The sequence below is a fragment of the Xyrauchen texanus genome, unplaced genomic scaffold, assembly GCF_025860055.1.
Source record: "Xyrauchen texanus isolate HMW12.3.18 unplaced genomic scaffold, RBS_HiC_50CHRs HiC_scaffold_566, whole genome shotgun sequence".
In the NCBI taxonomy this organism is placed as follows: Eukaryota; Metazoa; Chordata; class Actinopteri; order Cypriniformes; family Catostomidae; genus Xyrauchen; species Xyrauchen texanus.
In genome coordinates, this window is record NW_026266540.1 from 1 (window position 1) to 25,000 (window position 25,000).

Sequence of the window (25,000 nt, forward strand, 5' to 3'; positions counted from 1 at the left end):
AATGCGTCTGATGGGAAGAGTCCTGGTGTGACAGCTGCTTTCACTGCAATAAAAACAGATGCCATAGACAGTTTAGATACTCAAATTTCAGTAACGGAAGCTGAGGCTGTATCACACATTCTGCCTGATCACTGGAAAAATAGCCTGGTTAACCTTCTTAGAACAGTCTTCAGTTTTCCAAAACAAATATTTGCAGATTGTCTTTAAATATGTCAGACAACGCAGGCGTAATATGAAAAGCTACAGAAGGCATTGTTTTGTATGAACATGATTGCATATGACTGCAGGTGCCCAAAACACGTGACAAAAATAAACAATGTACTGTATGAATTGTCAATAATACTGCAGGATACATCAGCCAAACTCAATTGAAGGCCTTTGCTACTGTATAAGGCACATATACATGTAAAAAATACATGCTTTCGATGGACACACCAAACATAACCAATAACAAACGTTGCAGGGATATGAGCACATGCAGCAAAAAAGAGCTTCATATCTGGCTCTTGTTTCCTATAATACAATGCCAGTGCAGACAGGCTAAAACCCCATTCATAGACCATTCAAATTAGAAGAGTATATGAGAGTGTATTAAAATACACAACATTTATTCACAATTCACGCGACAGACATTCTCGGGTGATGTAACATAAGTTAGCACATTAGCAGGTTAGCTAGAAGGGGCTCAAAACCCAGTCACCACCAAGAAAACAATTCCCACCTATTTACCTTGCAGTGTTGCTCTCTATGATTTGAGACCGTCGGTCCAGATGTCAAAACAAACGCCGATCATTTAATGTCTCATAAACAGATATTTTAGCATCAGCTTGTTTACAGAATAGCCAGCAGCGAACGTAGCGCCTATATGTCAATGCCAGTCACCACGGGAGACCGTGTCAGTCACCATGGGAAACCGTATCCTCCAATCGCCTTCATTGTTGGTGGACGCTTGCCATTACATTAACCAATCCTAAACGATCATTTTGAATGGGCGGTCCGTTTAGGGATTTGACACGCCTACTTCAAAGCGCCAATATCAAATATTTAATTCAGGACTATTCAGTCTTTATTTTATGTCCACAAAGATGTTATGTGTGTTTGTTCTAGCTGTCAGTTCATATTTTTTATTATTTCTTATCTGTTTTTAGAAAATGGAAATAATATTGGATAATAATATTTATCCAGTATTGATTTGTCAATCATTTTTAACATCAAACACACACACACACACGTGTGTATGACTACAGTGCATTCATAAAGTATTCAGACCCCTTAATTGTTTTCACAGTTTGTTATGTTGCAGCCTTATGCTAAAATGCTTTAAATTATTTATTTTTTCACAGCAATCTACACTCCATACCCCATAATGACAAAGCAAAAAACAGATTTTTGATAACTTTACAAATTTATTAAAAAAGAATCAACTGAAATATCACATTAACAAAAGTATTCAGACCTTAACTCAGTACTTAGTTGAAGCATCTCTGGCAGCAATTATAGCCTCAAATCTTTTTGGGTATGATGCAACAAGCTTTGTACACTTGGATTTGGGGATTTTCTGCCATTATTCTTTGCAAATCCTCTCAAGCTCTGTCAGGTTGAATGGGGACCATCGGTGGACAGACATTTTCAGGTCTCTCCAGAAATGTTTGATTGGGTTCATGTCTGGGCTCTAGCTGGGCCACTCAAGGACATTCACAGAGCTGTCCCTAAGCCACTCTTGCATTGTCTTGGTTGCAGTAATGGTTGTCCATCTGCAAGTTTCTCCCATATCCACACATGATCTCTGGAGCTCAACCAGAGTTACCATCAGGTTCTTTCTCTTCTCCCCTGATTTCTCAGTTTGGCCATTCCGCCAGCTCTAGAAAGAGTCCTGGTTGTTTCAAACCTCTTCTATTTAAGAATATTGGAGGTCACTGTCCTCTTGGGAACCTTCAATGCAGCCAAAAAAAAATGTGTAGCCTTGCCCAGATGAAGTCCCTCAACAAAATCCTGTCTCTGAGCTCTGCAGGCAATTCCTTATAAGTGACTTATTTTTTGCTCAGATGTGTGCCTTTCCAATCAAAGTGTAGAAACATCTCAAAGATGATCCAGAAAAATGGGATGCACCAGAGCTAAATTTCAAGTGTCATAGCAAAGGTTCTGAATACTTATGTCAATGTGCTATTTTTATTTTTTATTTTTAATAAATTAATATTAATATTGTGTAGCCTTCATTCCTCAAAACAATGATTGACTGACAAGTTTCTAGAGAAAGCTGTTTCCCTTTTTTTATTTTTTTTTGGCCATTTTTTTATCTAATATTGACGTTAAGACATGCAAGTCTATTGAATACTGTGGCAACTCAAAAACAAGCACAAAGACAATGTTAAGCTTCATTTAATGAACCAAATAGCTTTCAGCTGTGTTTGATATAATGGCAAGTGATTTTCTAGTACCAAATTAGCAATTTAGCATGATTACTCAAGAATAAGGTGTTGGAGTGATGGCTGCTGGAAATGGGGCCTGTCTAGATTTGATCAAAATTTTCTTTTTTTCAGGGGCCTGGGTAGCCCAGCGAGTGTTGATGCTGACTACCACCCCTGGAATTGTGAGTTCATATCTAGGGTGTGCTGAGTGACTCCAGCCAAATCTCCTAAGCAACCAAATTGACCTAGTAAGCAGTGGGAATTGGGCCTTCCAAATAAGGGAGAAAAAATTACTTTTTTCAAATAAAGATGGTGTGGTTTTTTACATCAGTAATGTCCTGACTATACTTTGTGATCAATTGAATGCCACTTTGGAGAATTAAAGTACCAATTTGCTTCCGAAACAGCAAAATCTGTACATTATTACAAAGTTTTGGCCACCAGTGTGTGTGTATTAATTGGAAAATAAAATCTCATCTAGCTACATATTTACATTTACATTACATTTACATTTATGCATTTGGCAGACTTACAGAGCCCTTATTACAGGGACAATCCCCCCGGAACAACCTGGAGTTAAGTGCCTTGCTCAAGGGCACAATGGTGGTGGCTGTGGGGTTCGAACCAGTTTATCAATAATTTTCATAAAAAATATTTGTGTAATATAAATATATATAAAATTTTGTAATTCCTTACAGAACAACCATTTTTATGTAAAACTGATGTTCTATTGTAACAAACATTTTGTCAAATATATATATATATATATATATATATATATATATATATATATATATATATATAATCTCGTACTGACTGAATAATGCTGTGCAAATGTAAAAGATCTTGCCTAGTACATCAAGATCAGTGCATCACTTGCAAAGTGGCTTAACCCTCCTGAGAGAAACTAACCTACATTCTAAACCGAGAGTATCTGGAGACCAGCAGGTACAGTGGAAGAATCGGATGACACTCGGTTTCGGTGGGGTGGCAAATCTGTAATATGGATGTGATTCCTCATTATATGAGCCATTTTCAAAGACCCAGATGAACATGAACAAATTAAACAGTTTAATTCAGGCTATACCCAATGAGACACAATACAACTTGTAATAACAAGTTGGTAGACAAACATCTGCACACCTTATCCTCAGATCTAATAATAATATTAAAAAAAAGGGCCACCAATACAAATTTTTATTTGTTGACCCCTTTTTAGTGCATTCTTACTTTCTTCAATTGACTTTTCTTCAAAACAAAGATGTTAAGCAGAATGACTGCTTCGGACACCATTCACTTTCATTATATGGAAAAATAAAAAAAGATGCCATGATGAATTAAATGGAACAGAGGTTGTCATTTCACCTAATCTCCTTTTGTGTTCGCCAGAAGAAAGTCACACTCTTTATTCACCATTTATACTGTTGTTTTTCTACCATGAGGTGTCAGTATTGTGTCATGATCATGTTTTTGAGTGATAATTAATCAGACAACAAAATTACCCATTTCAATTATGTTATATTTACATCATAAATAAAGCAGTTTGGTTAAAATATCACACTACACAGTGAATGAAACCTTTTACTTCCACACAAAAACAGTGTTGTGCTAAGTACCTGTTACAGTTACAGCTCCAGTTGGAGCATAATTAAAAATAAAACCAGATCACATTTACATCGAACTTCTGTTAAGCGCACAACATCAAGTAATACTAACAGCTGTGGTTCAACATATTAAAGTAATTTCCATCTTGGCTAGTGGAGTGGGTTTTTTTCAATACATACAGCTGTGGCCACTATTGTAGAATTGCACATTAATTTTAAGCTAAAAAAAAACATGTAGATTAATCCATGTCACTAATGCATTTTGTTCGGCAAACAACTACCTGTGCAACGAGTGTTTGCACCACTGTAAAGCTGATTCGATGTGTGATGACCATCTTTTGTTATCATAAGTAAAGTTATCATAAGTAAAGACGAGTAGCACTTTACACAGATCAAGCATTCACATAAAAGCTAGGTACAAATTCAGGGGTTCAACTTAATATACAGTATGAGCAGCAAAACATTTTATATACACATAAACCTTCAGAACATCTCACCAAGGTATATGAATGAAACACCTTACAGTGAATAAGACTTATATACATTGCAAAAGATGCATGATCACATTTTAAAAACTTCAATCATATTAAGAGGACATTTAAGCAGCTATAATGGTTTTAATTAAAAAAGCTAACACATAATAAGTTTGACCAAATTAGTGCCAGATCAACTAAAGCCAGGTCAGAAAAGCTTTTTTATTTTTCACAAATAGCCCACCTGTCTGAATCAGCTGCACTAACATCGTCCTACAAGAACATGGTGACCAAATGTGCAAACAATCAAGGGAGTTACCCTAAAAATAAAAATTCTGTCACCATTTACACAATACCGTGTTGTTCCAAACCCATATGTCTTTAATTCTTTCATTGAACACAAAAGGAGATGGTAGGCAATGCAGCCTCAGTCACCATTCACTTTAAATGCATCTTTTTGTCCAGGCAATGAAAGGTAAAGGTGACTGAGGCTGCTAGCACCTAACCTTCTACCTAACATCTCTTTTGTGTCCCATTTACCACATTATTATAATTGTTTGTAATATATACCTTTCAGAGAGAAAATGGAATGGTAAAACCAGTTTTATCACATATACAGTAGAAAAGAAAGATCTTGGATGAAAGCAGCCATTTCATTTAAAAATATGCTTTGCTTGTCTCGATACAACCATGTCTCTGGGTTGTTCACTCTAGCAACAGCAGAACTAGGTTAGTTTGCTAACCAGCAAACACTTGTGGTTGAAGGGGAGGTGGTAGCCTATCATTCTCCACGTTCTCTGCATCTATGGCGGATGCTCGTGGTTTGATCTCCAATGGGAATCTCTCCAGGATTTCCTGCACCTCTCGGGCCACGCTGTCTTGCCATTCTGCCAGTTCAGTCTGCAGGCTCTGGGCTCCCTCTATCACCTGCTGCTGTCTTTTCTCAAGGTTGGATAGGACACTAAGATTGTGATGGATCTGGCTAAGAGCTGGGTTGATACGGGAGCCAGTCTGAGGCCAGGCAGGATCGTCTTGTCTTCGAGGAGAAGCCTGACCGGACATGTAGCGCTCAAATTCCTCAGGGCTAAGATTCAATGACTGGGCATCCAGCTTCTCAATGAAGGCCACAGCACAGCACTACAGGGAACAAGAGATTGAGAAGAAGTTTGTTAATATTTTTTGAGGATAAAACCACAGATATAGAGTTTAAAATGAAGACAAAGAGTATCTAGACACTTTCTGATTGTGTTTTGTGATGAACTACACCTGTGGTTACTCTGCTAGAAGAATTGATACATCCACTAAAAATGACATAGGACCCAGTTGGTTAAAAGTAATTGCAAAAAGTTATTTCTGAGAAACTTTCTAGCATAATTTATTTACAGACGGCACTTGTGCTGATAGGTTGTTCTCTAATGTAAATGTGACTACAGTGTTCAAATACTTTTTGGGCCACTGTACATAATGTGTGGACCCACCAGGTTGGTAAAGTAGTATCCATCCTCTCCCGTCATGAGTCTTGAGGGGTTACAGAAGCGTGTGATGTACTGGATGTTTGACTGCAGCCGAGGTGGGTTGGCCTTCAACACGATATAGATAAGGGTGGGTAGGAAGTCATCTGCAGAGGCTGGTTCATTCTTAGTGACCATGATAGCATTAAAGATATGCTTACTGCAACTGGTGATGCAGGCCAATTTATCCCTCGGCACACGCTTCGAATCCATCTCAATGATATCTGTGGGAAAAAAGACGAGGAGGTAAGAAGAAAACCCAAAAGCAAATAAAAGACTCTAATATTATGGCCTGGGACTGCTTTGTAGACTTACCAGTGATGGCTTTGACTACACTATCAGACACCTCTGTGATCTCCTCATCCACAGGAACACACAGCATCTGAATGGTCACCCAGTGTAAGGCCCTGGAAAACCAACATCAATCAAGGTTCTAATCAAGACTGCAAACGGACAGATATAAAGGCTTCGTGCATTTGATGTAAGAGTTTGATACGTTTGGTGTGCAAGAAAGCGTTTTTTAAACCTTCGCTTGAAAACAAGGGTCTGTGTACGGTTATGTGGATACATGTGACCTGTTCACATAAGAACTTTAGCTCTACGAACAACACAAGTTCTTGCTTGAACACATGTACCACTGTAAACAAGCTTCTCTTAGCGCTCATGACTGCAAAATTATTTAAGGTTGTTTCTCAGCAAAATTGTATGCATTCAAAATGACACATGAATCACTTGGACTACTTTTATGAAACTTTTGGGTTCTTTTATTAAGTTTTAAAATGAGGCACTATCCACTGCCATTGTATTGAAAAGATGTCCCAGATTATTAATAAAAGGAATAGTTCACCCAAAAATTTTAATTCTTATCATTTACTCACGCTCATGGTGTCCCAGAGGTGTATGAATTTCTTTCTTCAGCAGAACACAAAGATTTTAAGAAAAATATCTCAGCTCTGTAGCTCCGTACAATACACATAAAGCAAACATAAAAGTAATCCATATGACTGCAGTGTTTAAATCCATTTCTTCAGAAGCAATAAAATAGGTGTGGTTGAGAAAAATAACAATATTTAAGTCCTTTTTTACTCTAAATCTCCACTTTAACTTTCACGTGTTATATCACTTCTAAAGATATGCATTTAACCTGAGTCTTATGAATGACTTTGGTTTCCTTTATGTGATTTTTGGAGTGACAAAAGGTCTGATCACTATTCACTTGCATTGTATGGACCTAAACATCTGGGATGGCATGAGGGTGATTAATTATTAGAATTTTCATTTTTGGGTGAATTACCCCTTTAAATGGATATGATTTTGCATTCCAAAGAAGACAGAAAATCACACTAATTTGGAGTAAATTATGACAGAATGTTTATTATGGTTGAACCATTCCTTAACAAAATGACAAGCAACACATAAGAGGCTGACCGAATTCGGTGCTGGGTGGTCAGGTCTTTTTTCTCATCATCTGAGGTCTCGGGACAAAAGACACTTTTGTAGAGACGAGTCATGATGTATTTTTCCACCTGGTCCATTACCCTGTCCACCTTCTCAGAGGAGCCTGAAGAAAGATAAAGACACAGGGATCTACCTCAAATGGTTTAGAAGCTTCTACTATTTATAAGAAAAACAGACATTTGACATAGTATTGGCAAGATATTATAATCCAAACAGATATATATATAAAAACTAAGTGACCCAATCAGTCATGGTTTCCAGAAATTAGAGAGATTCTGGATGGCCCTCCATGGAAATATTGCTGAGGTAGGATCTCCTCTCTCAAGCCCAGGGCACAATCAGGCATCCCCAGACCAAGCTGTGGAGCCTGCATGTCTGGCCCATGAATGGGTGTGCTAAACGTGCCAGAACTGACACAGTCAGTTATGAACAACATTTTACAGGCTAGAGCGCCGTTTACGAGATGCCTTTATGCACAGAAATGGAATGTGTTCTCTAATTACTTCTTTTCATGCAGCAAAGGGCCAGTGAACGGCCCCATACCTGAAATTCTTAAATTTCTACAAGAGCGATTGGACGTTGGGCTCACTCAGTCAACACTCAAAGTTTATGTGGTGACTATCTCTGCATATCACACACCTGAAGCCGGCAAAACATGATTTAATCATAAAGTTTCTTAGGGGAGCGTGGTGGTTGAATCCTCCTCGCCTGGTTACAGTTCTGTCTTGGGACATAACTTTGGTCCTAAATGCTGTCGCGGGGTCGTCTTTCGTGCCTCTGGACTCTGTTGAATTGCGTGTGCTTTCTGTTAAGACCACATTACTGCTGGATCTGGCCTCAGTAAATGGGTCAGTGATTTGCAAGCACTGTCAGTCAACGATTCATGTCTGGAGTTTGGTCTGGGTCTTTCAAAAGGCACCATCAAACCCAGAAAAGGCTATGTGCCTAAGGTTTTATCCGCACCTTTTCAGAGCTCAGGTGGTTCATCTTCAAGCCTTTTTCCCCTCTTCCATGTAATTCGGATGAGGAACAGTCATTGCATTTGTTATGCCCTGTACGAGCGCTACACATATACGTTGAGCGCACCCGCCAGTTCAGACCAGCTCTTTGTGTGCTATGGAGGACGAACAAAACTAATGTCCATCTCCAAGCAAAGATCATTGATGCGATCACTCCGTCTTACAAGTCACAGTGTGTAAATTGCCCAATTGGTGTTAAAGCACACTCAACTAGAGGCATGGGATCTTCATGGTCATGGATGAACCAAACATAAACTTGTGCCACTTTTTAAGTATGGGCTCCCCTGTCATTTTACACAACCACCTGCATTCAGGCCATTGTAAATTCCTGCACAACACACAACACAGTTTTTTGAGGTGCGAGCGATGCGCTCTTTGTCCCTCAGATAGAAAATTCTGAGAAATTGTGTTTTTATGCCCGTTTATAAACCAGACAGCATCGTACCTAAAATGGCAGGGCTTAAACACCGTAACTGTATAACGGTTTCAAGTAGGTGGTCGGAAAAGGAATTTCCCATATGCGTCAGCATGATGCAATATCTCGTTCCCTTTATCCCAACTGCACAGTGAGAAGCGGCATTCGTGAAACTTCTCATTCATAAAAAATGTAATGAGCTGGTACATGTACCAACCGACTGAATGAGAGGCATGTTGTTCGTTTACATCAGCTTTGGCATACGAGTCTACCTTGTTCATCATGGAGAGAAATTGGAGGAAGAGCTATTGATGCATAGTGACTGATGTTTATACACATTAAGGGGCTGTCACATGGCTCACATCTGCGCTGCCGAATACATTAAAAGAAGGCAGCACGTCTATGAAGTGACGCATCAGCATAACCTCGTCTCCAACTTCACACCAAAGTATTTTTCACACAAGTTTTTGCCTCACAAATGATGTCTTTGAGAGTACAAAACTACATAAAATATATATTTTTTTTAAATGTATGAAGAGATATTGAATGTCTCATAATTTATTTTAATTATTACCTTAACGTTTCTGAATATCCAGGCTAAGTGATCTAGTTTGGTGATCCCCACAACTTGAAAACCCTTTTGGGCATGAACAACGAAGGGGGCCCTAGGAGATAATTGGCCCCAGGGCCTTTGCCAGTCATAATCTGGCCCTGCTTGTTGTGTGCATAAAATGTCCTGAAAATTTGTGAATTCATGATTTCAGAATCATGAACCAAAACGAATTGTGAGAGTGAAGTTACACTCCTAGTGTTTGTTCTCTGTGGTTTTCTCTGTTATGTTTTGTGATGGCACGAAGCCTACCTTTAAAATGATTCAATAGTCGGTCAGACATGTTTTGGTAAAAATCCTGCACACATTCAGACAGTTCCTCTGCACCGAGATCCTGCAAACGAGAATGAATACAAAAGAAAACTTGAATACAAAATTTCCCCTTAAAATGAATAATTAAATATATTGTTAAATCCATTAAAATTAAATGGAAAAGGGCAAAGAACAGAAGGATAAAATGCCCAGAGGAATTGAAGTCGGCACTTGACACATAAAAATAAACATCAACATTTTATTAAAGTGTAGGCAAAAATTGCTTTGTCGAGTTTTCCACTCCCTTGTGTTTGCATTTTAAATGATCAAGACATCTGTGAGCCTTTCAATTACTTTGTTTTTATGTTTGCTTAATGACACACACTGATCTTAGTGAATATGCACAGAGAAAACCTGGACCTAGATAAGAATTCCAGTCATGGGACACATAGTACATAAAACAGGCCTAAATTATGAACTAAAAATCACTCAGTAGTCATGTCAAAATAAAGCATACAGTGACTCATCCATTGCAGGTCCTTGCTGAGTTTATCTCAATATGTCAAGTGATAACCTTTTTATGGCTCTTGGTAAACAGGGCTAACATGGGTGTGTGACCCTGGTTCACACCTTTTTACTTCCCATGCTCTCTATGAAAGCACGGCTCTGCTTTTGGATCTCTCTGCCAGGCTTCTGTAAGGTCTTAAGAAACTCCCCAAAGTCTCGTGACACACGATCGGTCTCAATGCTGGACTGACGGGTGATGGAGGGACTGGGTGTCTTTGCCTCGTGGCTCTCTGAGGAATGCACATACAGATGTACAGAATGTTTAAAAACAAATTGTATGAACATCAAGCACAAAAGCATATTAACGTGGATTGGATTTAAAAGTTCAGTTCAATGAAATTAGTTCATGAAGATTCTCATTCATACAATCATTGCAGAATGTCATGTAAAAATCAGCCGTTTCCATTATCTAACATCTGAAAAAACATTTTCAAAATGTTTTCTAATTGTAACACCTGAATTTCACATACCATTGTGTACAATCGAAATAAAAAGAAAAGGTGCCTTAAGCCGACTGAGTAAATCAAGCAAAATATCAACATGACAAATAAAACAATTGTATAAGTCTATAAGTCTAGTTCAACTTGTAGCCTAGATAAAGAGAGGACACAGGATCTACTCGGCCGTTCTGTTGAAATATTGATCGGTTGCCATGCCAACACCTTTGACATTAGATGAGAGCCAAAGGTAGTAATACAGTGGCCAACTGTACAAACAACATGCTTTGGCTACTCTCTTGAGGTTCTGAAACCAAAAACATGTTATGACTCATAAATATTACAAAAACAACTACATTTACAGGTTCAATTCAGCATGACGTAAACACTTCTTACCAGTATTTAAAGGCATAGTTCACCCAAAAATAAAAGACTTATCATTTACGCACCCTATGGGTTGTGCACCAGATGACTTTTCTTTCCTCTGTGAAACACAAAAGGAGATAAATGTAAAGGCTAAATGTTTCTCAGTCACCATTCACTTTCATTGGATATTTTCTTGCATAAAATTGACAAAAAGCCTAAAAACGTTTGTGTTCCACAACAGAAAGAAAGTCATATGGTTTGGAACAGCATGAGGGTAAATTAACAACAACAGAACTTTCATTTTTGGGTGAACTATCTCTTTAAGAACTTCGCATTACTAGCAATGGAGCACTAGAACGCTTTCTCAGCCAGAACGGAATGCATGCGTCTCTTAAAAAACACTGATGCACTTGGTTTGTTTTCTGTGATGTGTGCCAGAGGGCTACAGTGATGTGGCACGAATACCCACCTCGAAACCTCGAAACCAGAGCTGCCACCAGATTGAAAAGGAAAGAGGAGGCATGACAATGAGACAGTGAGCATTAAAAAAAAAATGGCAGGGTGAATTAAATCCATGTCTTTTGATGCACTCACACACATACACTCAAAGTCAAAAGTATGTGGACATTCCCTATTAATTAATGGGTTTGGCTTGGCCCCTTAATTCCAGTGAAGACAGCAAAGAAGGACATTCTAGAGTACTGTGAGAGAGCCAGGCTTTACTAATGTTCTTGTGTCTAAATGTGAGAAACTCACTGCACATCTAGTTGAAAGTCTTCCCAGAAGAGTGGAAGCAGACAGGGAGGACCAACTCCCCATTAAAGGTATAGTTCATCAAAAAAATGAAAATGCTCTCATCATTTCCTCACCCTCATGCCATCCCAGATGTGTATAACTTTCTTCTGCAGAGCACAAATAAGATTTTCAGAATATTTCAGCTCTGTAGGTTCATACAATGCAAGTGAATGGTGACCAGAACTTCGAAGCTCCAAAAATCACATAAAAGCAGCATAAAAGTAATCCATAAGACTGCAGTGGTTAAATCCATATCTTCTGAAGTGATATGATAAATGAGGGTGAGAAACAGATCAATATTTAAGCCCTTTTTTACTATAAATCTCCACATTTGACCAGCCCAACCAGTAGGTGGCGACATGCACGAAGAATGCGAATCGCACAATTGAAAAGAAAAATAAATCATAATAATAATAATAACAACATGGAAGTCAAATTGGAGATTTATAGTAAAATAGGTCTTAAATATTGATCAGTCGCTCACCAACACCCATCATATCGCTTAAAACACTGGAATCATATGATTACTTTTATGCTGACTGGGATTTTGTAGAGTCAAAGTTCTGGCCACCATTCACTTACATTGAATGGACCTACAGACTTGAAATATTCTCCTGAAAATCATTGTTTGTGTTCTTTGTGAATAAAGAAAGTCATACACATCTGGTATGGAATGCAGGCGAGTAAATAATACGAGAATTTTCCTTTTTGGGTTAACTATCCCTTTTATGCCAACAGTTTCGAAACCAAATGCTCAACAAACAAATATGGGTGAGATGCTTTGGCGTCCATATACTTTTGGCCAAACAGTGTAGCTAAGTAGAAAATTAAACATATGCACACAAAATATAGTATGGATCAGGGAAATATGTCACAAAGCACAGTTAAGAGGGTTCTAAGTAAAGTTTGTTTAAATGAACTCCCAAACACATTTCTGATAAGTTTTGTGGTACTTTGTGATATACAACAAGTATTAGAAGGATTTGTCAAAGCCTAGATGACATCATCCTCCTTCAATACAGAATAAGATCCACCTCAGAGAAGACAAACACTGCAATCTCCACCTACGTTCCCTTGACATAACCCCAGATTCCCCCTCAGGATCTGTCCATTACCTTCAGTGGGGGAGCCCATCTCCCAAGGTTGGGTGAAAATGCCCTTCAGATCCCTAAGGAGGGTCTCTCCATGGCTCTCCCTCCTGCTCTGCAACTTCTCCTCTTTCTCATTTTCTTTTTCGAGGGGGACTAAAACACCCAGGGCGGGAAGGGAAACCAGCAACATAAATGGAGGGGGGTGAAATAGGGGGGCGATGGAAAATTATGGAATTTGAATGAACATCAGAAAAGAAAGGAAAAATGGAGAACATAAAGAGAGGTGGGGTAGTGATGAGACAGCACACGAAATGAAAAGCAAACTGAAAGGCAGAGAGTGGATGATTTGCTCAAATGATCTAACAACAAAATAATAGAAAAATAATGATAAAATCATGAAAAGATGAGATTAGACGCAAATGAATGTATAAACATACATGAATCAAATCATGCAAGGATTACTAATACTTGACGTTTCAATGATAAAGTCTTTTAATCACATCTATTAAAGGGGGAAATTAGGTCATAATTTACCCACATTCATGTTGTTCCAAACCCTTATGACTTTCTTTCTTCTGTGAAACACAAAAGGAGATGTTTATCAGAATGTTAGGGATTGACAACCATTGACTTCAATTGCATCCTTTTTTTCCATACATTAAAATTTAATGGTGACAGACCGTCAGTTCATTTTTATTTTATTTTTAACCCCCTTTCTCCCAATTTGAAATGTCCATTTCCCACTACTTAAATGGTCCTCGTGGTGGTGCGGTTACTCACCTCAATCCAGGTGGCAGAGGACAAGTTTCAGTTGCCTGCACTTCTGAGACCTTCAATTCATGCTTCTTATCACGTGGCTCGCTGTGCATGTCACTGCTGAGACTCACAGAAGGTGGAGGCTTGTGCTACTCTTCGCGATCCATGCCCAATTTACCACGTGCCCCATTGAGAGCGAGAACCCCTAATCACGACCACGAGGAGGTTACCCCATGTGATTCTACCCTCCCTAGCAACTGGGCCAATTTAGTTGCATAGGAGACCTGGCTGGAGTAACTCAGCACACCCTGGACTCGAACTCACGATTCAAGGCCCAGAGACTGTCAGTTCATAACATTCGGCTGCCTAATATCATCTTTCCTGTTCCATGGTACGAAAAATCATAAACATTTGGAACAACACGAGTGTGAGTAAATTTGCACCAAACTACTGTGCATGATGATGGCAGACACAGTTCAATAGCTTTATCAGAGAAAGCATCCAACAACACAGTAAAAATCAAACTGTGAATTTGTATGATGATGGGGGAAGTTATCTACATATGAAACACTTGTGATTTCTTGAAAGATATCCAGAGGGAAGTAAAAGTATTTCCCGCAGCACTGACAATGTCAGCAAAGCAATGGAGACTAAACATCAGAATTATGTCTTTAAAGCTCAGAGGGGTAAACCAGGGACAACAATAGATCTATAGACCTTCAATGTGATTTAAATCAGGTTTTGACAGTTTTTTGAAGGTGATATTTTACTTATTTTAAAGGGCAAATTAAAAGAATGTTATTGGGGTGGACAAATCAAAACTTATATGTTCCACTCAAACCACACCTACATCTCTTTGCAGCAGACTCCGCCCACTACAAAACAACACCACTCACGTTCAGATCTTTCCTCATACCTTTCTTAGGAGCAGTGCGGGAGGAAGGGCTGAAAAACTTCTTCACAGTGGTGACCTTGCGGGTCTTCTCATTGGTTTTCTTCTCTTCAAACTTGGAGAAGGTGGCGAGAGAGTGCTGAGATTGGGATTGTGGAGGCTGGGTCTGAGAGGAACCGTGAATGCTGACATAGGCCGCCTCCTCTTCCCTCTGCAGCCTACAATGTGAAAAACTCATCAGTCTTGATGGAAAGTTAATTCTGCTTTACCTTGATATGTGATCTTACAACTCAACCATTGAAGTTGAATTCCACCATTTAATTTTTTTTTTTTTAAATCAAATTCTTTAACGAAGTGAACTTTTCTGACACTTTTCTGCTATTACTTTGAACTCACTGGGCCCATGGTCATTTTTATTGGATATATTAAGTCAATTACCAACAAGTTCACACAAGTACCCTAGCAGAGCAACCCCTGTAGTTCATCACTTAGGGTCAAATTGCAATCAAAGTGATCATCCCTATGCTCTTTGAAGGACAGAGCCCTTGTTGTGGGCACTCTAAAGGCATCCAAAATACTAAGTCTCCAAATACTTTTTGGGGACACTGTAAATCAAGCATGCGACTCACTTCTCGGCAAGGGCCCAGTCCTCCTGGATCTGTCTCTGCCGGGCCTTCTGGTACTCCTCTCTCCAGCACTTGGAGCACAGGCCCTGCCAGGCAGCGTTTCCATAGTAACCGCAGCCTTTCTTGCACAGAAGTTCCGATTGGTCCACATGGATCCCTCGTCGCTCAGAGCGCTGACTCATTGTGTCCCTTTATCTGGGAAAAAGAAAGAAACACGTCTGACATTGTAAAATGTGCATTTGCACATCCTGTTTTGGTTACAACCACAAAGACAACAAGAGTGCTCTGCTGAGACATCCAGTTTACATCAGAGATAGCTAAAAAGAAATGAATATGAGATATGTAAGGAATATTAGCCATTAGAACAGATATGGAAACTGATGTGGATAAAGAATCCAGAGTCAATACCTCCATATAGACACAATTGTATTAATTCAAATGACTATGCATTCATATATAATTAATATATGCAAGTTATTCTATAAACATTATTAGAGTTTAGGCTAGAAAAATATATATATAATTCACATTATAGAGCAAGGCTCATTGTACTGCAAGTAAACTATAATTTGTTCAAAGGTACACCAAATATTGTGCAGTAGGCATTCATAAAACAAGCATAATCTGATTGAAAAAGTGAAATAGACTGGCATCACGTAAACTTTGTTGACATCCGATTATGCAACTAAAACACAATTGACATTACATTTATATAACGAAACCAGTATAATCATGATGTCTGTTAAATGTTAATCAAATAAAAGCTGGCCAGAGTTCTGTACTGTACGCAACTCGGATCAGCATCGATGACGTGACATAACGTACTATATATTACACCATAAAATAATTTAATTCCAGTTAGTTGTTGCTTATTTTCACTGCAAAAACTGTACTATTAATTGAAAATTAATAGGTAAAAATAGAGCATGCGAAATATATTATCAACTGACAATTACATTGAATGTCATTTAAATTGCCGCAGCCAAACACGTCAAGCTAGCGAAACAGCTACGTGGCTAAAAACAAACACACAGCCAGAGAATTGTGAGATAGCAATACAGCATCTACTGTCTAACAAAATGTATGAACATGCCATTCAAAATTAAATTGCAAGTGTTTAATGTTAAATGTTAATTTAAATGGCAGCAACAGTCATACCCCTTTACCGGTCTCCTCTCCAGGATCACAATAACGTCATATACGTGCGACTGGTTATAAGAGTCATGTGGGCTGGGCTAGAAATGTCAATCATCAGGGTAGGGTTGCACCAACTTTGCGTAAGGTCTCACGTAAGTTAGGAAGCAAAGTTCACACTAACTACTAGTTAGTCAGTGCTTATTTTTTTATGTGGTTTAAGTTGTTTTTTTTATTATTTAATATAATTTAAATAAAAACATTTATGGCATATTTCAACAATCATCCATATGTTTTTCGTGTTGATACAGCATTTGAAGAAAAAAACAAAACAGAACAAACTGCACACAATAAAATAAAAAATAAAAAAAGGAAAGCGTGAGGATCTTAATCTAGTAACATAAACCAGTTCAAGGCACAAAAAAGTTTCAGTGCATTTTTGTCTGTCATCTTTTGAAGAGATTTTGCAAGATAATTCTTCCATCCATTGAAATTGGGTTTAATCTTTAAATATTTACATCTGTGGATGAAGTGTTTATCTAAAACAATCAGGATATTTATAAAAAATTCTAGGTTCTTATCATTCAAAAAGACTCCAACATTAATTCATTCAAAGGATGTAAGCGATATCTTTAGATTGAATCCAACTTTGAAATGAAAGCCAGAATTACTGTACAAATTCGCAATGAAAGAAAATATGTTCTTTCGATTTCAAACAGTTTCGATTTCTTTCTCACAAAGTCCACATGAATTGTTCTCCCAATTAAATCTCTCATGTAAAAAGCAATTGGATGGATAAATGTCATTCAAGATTTTAAATGTCACTTCTTTGGCCTTAGGAAAAATTGGGTAAGATAAATACTTATTTATTTATTTATTTTTGTGTCTTCATCACTGAGATCTTGAAGAACATATTTTATATTCAGTTGACTAGGGTAATACTGTTTGGATAGGGCTTAATTTGGTTGCACCACCTGTTTTATATATATATACTCACCTAAAGGATTATTAGGAACACCATACTAATACTGTGTTTGACCCCGTTTCGCCTTCAGAACTGCCTTAATTCTACGTGGCACTGATTCAACAAGGTGCTGAAAGCATTCTTTAGAAATGTTGGCCCATATTGATAGGATAGCATCTTGCAGTTGATGGAGATTTGTGGGATGCACATCCAGGGCACGAAGCTCCCGTTCCACCACATCCCAAAGATGCTGTATTGGGTTGAGATCTGGTGACTATGGGGGCCATTTTAGTACAGTGAACTTATTGTCATGTTCAAGAAACCAATTTGAAATGATTCGAGCTTTGTGACATGGTGCATTATCCTGCTGGAAGTAGCCATCAGAGGATGGGTACATGGTGGCCATAAAGGGATGGACATGGTCAGAAACAATGCTCAGGTAGGCCGTGGCATTTAAACGATGCCCAATTGGCACTAAGGGGCCTAAAGTGTGCCAAGAAAACATCCCCCACACCATTACACCACCACCAGCAGCCTGCACAGTGGTAACAAGGCATGATGGATCCATGTTCTCATTCTGTTTACGCCAAATTCTGACTCTACCATCTGAAATCGAGACTCATCAGACCAGGCAACATTTTTCCAGTCTTCAACTGTCCAATTTTGGTGAGCTCTTGCAAATTGTAGCCTCTTTTTCCTATTTGTAGTGGAGATGAGTGGTACCCGGTGGGGTCTTCTGCTGTTGTAGCCCATCCGCCTCAAGGTTGTGCATGTTGTGGCTTCACAAATGCTTTGCTGCATACCTCGGTTGTAACGAGTGGTTATTTCAGGCAAAGTTGCTCTTCTATCAGCTTGAATCAGTCGGCCCATTCTCCTCTGACCTCTAGCATCAACAAGGCATTTTCAGCCCACAGGACTGCCGCATACTGGATGTTTTTCCCTTTTCACACCATTCTTTGTAAACCCTAGAAATGGTTGTGCGTGAAAATCCCAGTAACTGAGCAGATTGTGAAATACTCAGACCGGCCCGTCTGGCACCAACAACCATGCCACGATCAAAATTGCTTAAATCACCTTTCTTTCCCATTCTGACATTCAGTTTGGAGTTCAGGAGATTGTCTTGACCAGGACCACACCCCTAAATGCATTGAAGCAACTGCCATGTGATTGGTTGATTAGATAATTGCATTAATGAGAAATTGAACAGGTGTTCCTAATAATCCTTTAGGTGAGTGTATATAGTGTAGAATAAATGTGTGTGTGTGTGTGTGTATATATATATATATATATATATATATATATATACACACACATTTATTTAGAATCAAATCACACAATAATCAAATACAAAATTACAATAACAATAATTGCAAGAAAATCAGAAAAATTAACAATAGTATGAATACAAATTATTACAAATAAATAAATATAATAAAGAACAAAATAACACAAAAAATTAAGAACTATACATAGGGGTATTAAAATGAAAAACATATCTCTAATTACAAAATAAATACAAAAATCCTTAAAAATTATAATATTTCAAGGCTTTACAACAATCTATAGTCTTTTTTGCTTTGGTTTTCCTTACACCCTCCAATGCTTTAAGATACTGACAAAGCTCAAACTTAAATTGTACAAAACTAAGTGTGCACTACCTGTTCTTAAGACTCTTTAAATCCCCGTAAATGTATGCGTATGTAGTCGCATAATATGACGTTTACCTGTATTGATCCAATAACAGCCTTCAGATTTGTACATAGAAGTGTTAGAAAGCCGTGCATTTCAGTTTGATCTTGTTTCGGTTGATCAAGCATCATTTGCTAATGCTCACATAACTGTCAGCTGTACCCCATTACAATATACGATACGTAATAAAGCATGATTTCATTAATGGTATATTTAGCCTAAATAACAGTTTAATTAACTGCATCTAAAATGAACAAGGGGCAATAAATAAATGAATACTAATACAACAAGCTGGAAAAATAGACATTTATTCATTATAATATCTGACATTATATTAGATAATGTTTTCTCCCGTAAATGTAAACATCATCAGATATGTTGAAAGGACTGAAGCCTGTCAATCCTGAGAGGAATTCTATAAAGCAGGTGAAGTGATTTACCCGGGGTAAATTTACTCAGAATAAGCAGATAACCCAAGCTTTCTGTTCCAAAAACTGGGTTTGTTAGTAGCCATAGCAACTTACTCTCTGAACATAACCTGCTATGTTCCAGAGTTAGAATATTTCAGGTACGTTAGTACGTTTCAGAGGCTGTCAGCGCATGCGTGCCCTTTTAATAGCGGAACAGTGGGCGAGACATTTCAGATTACTCACAATATACTTTCAAAGCAACATTACGGTAAACTGCAATATTTACCTCACAGATCTTCTTTACTCCGGCATTTCCAGTCTCCCACCGCATATTTGCATTCAAAAGAGAACAAACTGTGTACGTCGTGCTTTAATTTTTAATGGGAAGGTTTTAATAGGCCTACTGTAATATTTTTTTAATGCAGAACACATTGGAACTTCACTGTGAAGACAGGGCTTTATGTATTTATATTTAGCCCTTCTAATAAATAATTTATATCCTATACATTTCAGAGAATACTATTATTATAGCACCCACATTACAGTTCCTTAAGTCAATTAATATTAATGCTATTTATAAAAAATGACATTCCATAGTATCAATAAGGTCATGTCTGCCAATTAAAAGCTTAAACAATCAATCACTCGTTATACTTCTACACTAACTAGATAATAGCCTACTTGTATGTGATGATTTGATGACACAGACCACGGATATAAGGTTAGAGATTGAATTTCTTATAATGCACGTAGGCTGCTGGACTTGTTCATTGTACTCTCTTTATTATCTGAAAATATAAATGAGACATGCTGTCATTTAGAGTCACCCATAGTGCCCTCATTTAGCTGGTGGTCAGGTGATTCAATGAAAAGATGTATCAGCCTCCTCTACTCCAGCAGAAGCTGTAAATCTCTAAATTACATTTTTGTTCTGCTTTTCAATAGGGACATTTACAGATTCCTATATTAACAAGGAAGAGATGAGTTACTTTTCCCTAATGCTGAGATCATGAACATCTATAATGCATAGTCAGACACATGATCTTCAATAAAACAACATAATTTAATTCCGTATCATGTTGCTAGAGGCAGATGGACCCTACTGTACATGACAACATGACATGACAACTTTTAATGCCACATCAAATGAGAAAACAACACAATGGACATGTATCATTGTCCACCTCTGTTACAACAGATCTTCATCTTATAATGCACATGATTAATCATGTGTGGCCTCCTAAAAAACATGACATTAAATCAATGAAAAATGATGACAAATGTGGGAGATCCTACAATTGAAAGAGGGTCTATTAATACAATGAGACCATCCGCAACTGTAGGAAATTAAAGTTGATATGATTCTATGTTTTTAGAAACACCAACTGGGTACATCAAATGGTATTAAAAATAAAGGAAATACATTCTGTTCACATGACATACAGTAAAACTGGGAGTGGTGGTGGCGTAGTGGCTAAAACACAGGGCTGTTAATCAGAAGGTTGCTGGTTCGAACCCCACGGCCACCACCATTGTGTCCTTGAGCAAGGCACTTAACTCCAGGTTGCTCCGGGGGGGAATTGCCCCCGTAATAATTGCACTGTAAGTCGCTTTGGATAAAAGCGTCTGCCAAATGCATAAATGTAAATGTAAACAAAATTATAGGCTTAGTTGTAACATACCTAGCTGGTGCAACCGGCCCCTGGTCCATAAAAATACAGTATATTCATTCATGCGTTCATTTTAGTTACATATTCCTATTTTTGTTGTTGTTGTTGATGTCAAAAAGTTCTCTTCCCTCTTTTAAAAGTTGATGAGCATATTTATGTATATGAGCCCATTATATTTATTATCCAGTTTATTTCCTAATATCAAACATAATTTTAACAGAACATATATTACACAGGAGGAAAACTTTTTCCATAATTTGTCCACAAGTCTTGGAGGTCCACACTTTAAAGCCATTTATGTGTTTGCCCTTATATTTACAGTGGAATGACATATAGGTCATAATAAGTACAGGCATAAGACCATGATGGTCCCTCATTACTATGGCTATAGGTCAATGTAGCTAGTTTTTCTAATAATAATAATAATATAATAATAATAACAATAATAATAATAATAATAAATTATAGTGTAAATGAAAAATAGTACAGATTGCAACTAATAGATTATTTAATATGAAATTATAAAATTTGTTAAAATATCACAGTTACTGTTACTACTGTAAAATAGTGAAACATTTTTGTATGGGTAATTTTAAAAACAACAACTTTATTTTGGCACATAGCACATTGTTTTCTGTTTCACCCTTTGCTGTTTAAAATGTCGGGGCTGCCTGTTTTAGAGGTTTGACTTCCTCCATAGCAATTTAAACTCAATTTAAAAATTTCTCACTGGAATTCAAATGGGTGCTGAAATTTTACTTGGGCAGCTGGCGAAAATTTTTAAATGGGAGAATCATGCATGTTCTTTCCATGCTGTCCGTGACCCAGCCCGAACAGACCTGCAACCCACCAGTTGAGAAACACTAGTCTATTGCATACTGTGGCAACTCAAAAACAAGCACAAAGACAATGTTAAGCTTCATTTAATGAACCAAATAGCTTTCAGCTGTGTTTGATACAATGGCGAGTGATGTTCTAGAACTAAATTAGCAATTTAGCATGATTACTCAAGGCTGGAGTGATGGCTGATGAAAACGGGACCTGTCCAGATTTGAACAAAAATAACATTTTTCAAATAGTGATGGTGCTGTTTTTTACATCAGTAATGTCCTGACTATACTTTTTGATCAGTTGAATGGCACTTTGGTGAATTAAAGTACCAATTTCCTTCCAAACCACAAAATCTGTACACTTTTGGCCACCAGTTTATATATATATATATATATATATTTTTTTTTTTAATAAATTGCAAAATATATGGTTTATTATCAGCACAATAGAGAAGTACAATAATGCTATACAAACAAAAGTATTCACCAAACTAGTATCAGTGTAGATTTCAGCAACATGAAAATAAATCCCACTTAGGATTATCAGATGCATTATTATAACTTGTATTTAAATATTCTGCTGCTAAAACACTCATAGAGAGCTCATGCAACTTCGTGTGTCCTTCACAATTATTGTAGCACACTAATAACAGAGATCACGTGCAGCTGTTATGGAGAGGGTTATGGCAGATGCTGGGCAAATGCTATTGGCAGCAGAATTTCTTTTGATAAAGTGTCCCAAGTGGTGTTTAAATGAAGAGTTTAAGTGAGATGTGAGTGGTAATCTAAACGGCAATAAGATTACTAACAGTCTTTTTAGTATCGATATAAATATACTTCTTGTAATATACACAATATTTAAGATCGAGTGCATAAACTGCCCTACAGAAGTAAATATTTTTAGAACTTTTTCTATTTTGGGCTCTCTTTAATTTCGAGTTTTATCTATACTTTTGAAATAAATCAAAGATGTATGCTTGTCTGGTAGAAAAGATAGCTCTCTGTGATATTTAAAGATATGTACGGTTATTTTTAGAAGGCCTTATGTGAAGCTTTGTGTGGCTATAAATTCCAAAAGAGTCCTTGGTACACTAAATAAAGCAATTTATCTATTGGCATTGGACTGCAGCGTTCTCTATTGGCAACATAATATTGTTCAAGCCCTAAATATTTAATTCAAGTAAAATGAATTGGGTGAAATCACTTTAAAATACTGTTGGGGAGAGAGAAAAAAGTTTCCTTCAAGAGAAATACAGCACAAGCAATTAGAGACCTCTGAATTGGCCACATGAGTCCAGTTGTTTGATAATTTGATCAAGCCATTAATACATTCACTGCACTTCATGGGATCTTCCTTTGCAGAGATATTTAGTACAGAAAACACTGTTTCACATAAGTGAACATCCTCTGAAGACTATTCCAGGAAACCCCTTTAAACTACAACTGAAAAAAAAACAATTCCAAGTAGGGTTTATTCTAAATAAACTAAAACTAAAACTAAACAATTACCGGTACTTACAAAAACTAAGGGATCAATAAAGCTGCCCTAAAAAAGTTCAACTACAGGTTGCAAACTGTTCTGTGATAGGTCCGTGAAGAAACAAAAGAGCCAAAGTAACATTCAAAAACTGCAGTCTTGTTCATTATTTCCACACTTTTGAGTAGAATACCGGGACCCTGCTGGTTTGACATAACTACAGTATAGACAGCAGCAAATATCATTTACTTGCTCAGACATTGAGCATTTACATCTTTGGCACCACTGGAGCCTTCACCACCAGGTGATTTTAAACTCATAGATGGGCCTTTTGCAGTAGTAGTGATTAATGAGGTGTTTATCACAGACACCGATGCATTGCTGGTCAGCATTGATACCACGCTCTGCCAGATCGCTTACTATGCAGTGAAGAAGGTCATAAACATCCGCCACTGCCTCCCAGGGCCCGAAGGACACATCAACCTCACAATGGTGCTCAAACAGCTTGGCCTCGCTCTCCGAACGCTCAAATCTCAATGAGTTGAAGAGCGGTCTTTCATAAGGGGTTATGGGCATCTCCTCCTTGTACACGCAGATCTTCAGTTTCGCAAAACGAGCCTTTCGCTGCATGGCACGGAGTTTAGCAATCTCCACAATACGCTGTATATTTTCTGGAATGAAGAGGGAAGACTGACAATGTTAAATCAATTGAAAACCTCTTTTTGCCATTTTACACACTTGTTTATCCGTTAGCACCACTGTATTTCAATACATATTGCCATTTTTATATAAACCATAACATATGTGTGTATATACTGTATACAGTATATACTGTAAATATTACTATATATTGCTCCACAAATTTGACTATTCTGAACCACATTCTGTACAATAACATATCTTTTGCATTACAATAATCATCTGCGTTATTAACATGAACTAACAATGAACAATACTTTAACAGCATTTACTTTATTAATATTGCTTAATGTTAATTTCTACATGTACTGATCATTTTGTTTTATTAAAAGTTGTGTATGTTAACAGTAGTTAATGCATTATGAACTAACGTGAACTAAAAATGAACAATTCTATTTTGATTAACAAACACTACCTAAGATATATAATAATAATATAATGAATGCTGTAAAAAAATATATTGTTCATTGTTAGTTCATGATACCTAATGCAACTACTAATGTTAATAAATGGAACCTTATTGTGAAGTTTTTCTGATAATTCTAATCTCATTTTTGGGTATCATTCATAATGTTATTTTACCTTTGTAATAGGGCAAGAGATCAAGAAAAGCCTGTCGCACTTTCTCTCCAGTAAGTGGCTGTGTGTCTTCTAGGCTTTCCAAAAGAGGCCCAATAGCATAGTACTGAGCTTCTCTGTGCACCGCATGGACATTGTCTCTCTGAGGCAGCTCCCCCTCTCGCAAGAAATTCAGAATATCTCTGAAGTCAGAAAAAATAATCACATAGAGCATTGAAATTTAAAATATTTTCACCTGGCTTTTTGACACATAACTAGACATACACGG

The 25,000-nt window shown here is 37.4% G+C and overlaps 2 protein-coding genes across 4 annotated transcripts; both read right to left on the reverse strand.

The window, feature by feature from the left end:
* Positions 1-3,914: 3,914 nt before the first annotated feature.
* LOC127642359 (rab5 GDP/GTP exchange factor-like) lies at positions 3,915-16,467 on the reverse strand. 3 transcript variants are annotated; one of them, XM_052124971.1, is made up of 11 exons: positions 16,439-16,467; positions 15,284-15,475; positions 14,679-14,872; positions 13,031-13,159; positions 11,590-11,610; positions 10,381-10,547; positions 9,751-9,832; positions 7,425-7,557; positions 6,312-6,403; positions 5,964-6,220; positions 3,915-5,622 (listed from the first exon to the last, which is right to left on the reverse strand). In XM_052124971.1, exons 2-11 carry the CDS (start codon positions 15,460-15,462, stop codon positions 5,224-5,226), a joined length of 1,653 nt encoding a protein of 550 aa, XP_051980931.1. In that variant the 5' UTR covers positions 15,463-15,475; positions 16,439-16,467; the 3' UTR covers positions 3,915-5,223. The 3 variants fall into 3 exon arrangements, with proteins under 3 accessions (XP_051980931.1, XP_051980932.1, XP_051980933.1); XM_052124972.1 differs by lacking the exon at positions 11,590-11,610; XM_052124973.1 differs by lacking the exons at positions 11,590-11,610; positions 13,031-13,159.
* Positions 16,468-21,754: 5,287 nt separating this feature from the next.
* Positions 21,755-24,946, reverse strand: LOC127642360 (BTB/POZ domain-containing protein KCTD7-like). Its single transcript, XM_052124974.1, has 2 exons — positions 24,736-24,946; positions 21,755-24,125 (listed from the first exon to the last, which is right to left on the reverse strand). Exons 1-2 carry the CDS (start codon positions 24,944-24,946, stop codon positions 23,749-23,751), a joined length of 588 nt encoding a protein of 195 aa, XP_051980934.1. The 3' UTR covers positions 21,755-23,748.
* Between the last annotated feature and the right edge of the window lie 54 nt (positions 24,947-25,000).

Bases quoted from the DNA above. Each gene is read 5' to 3' on its own strand.
- LOC127642360 (XM_052124974.1), bottom strand. From the start codon at position 24,946: ATGCTCTATGTGATTATTTTTTCTGACTTCAGAGATATTCTGAATTTC. The intron at 24,126-24,735 runs GTAAAATAACAT...TCTTCATTCCAG, and splicing joins TCTCTTGCCCTATTACAAAG to AAAATATACAGCGTATTGTG.
- LOC127642359 (XM_052124971.1), bottom strand. From the start codon at position 15,462: ATGAGTCAGCGCTCTGAGCGACGAGGGATCCATGTGGACCAATCGGAA. The intron at 13,160-14,678 runs GTATGAGGAAAG...TGGGTGTTTTAG, and splicing joins CCGCACTGCTCCTAAGAAAG to TCCCCCTCGAAAAAGAAAAT. The intron at 11,611-13,030 runs GTAATGGACAGA...ATCTGGTGGCAG, and splicing joins GATGGGCTCCCCCACTGAAG to CTCTGGTTTCGAGGTTTCGA.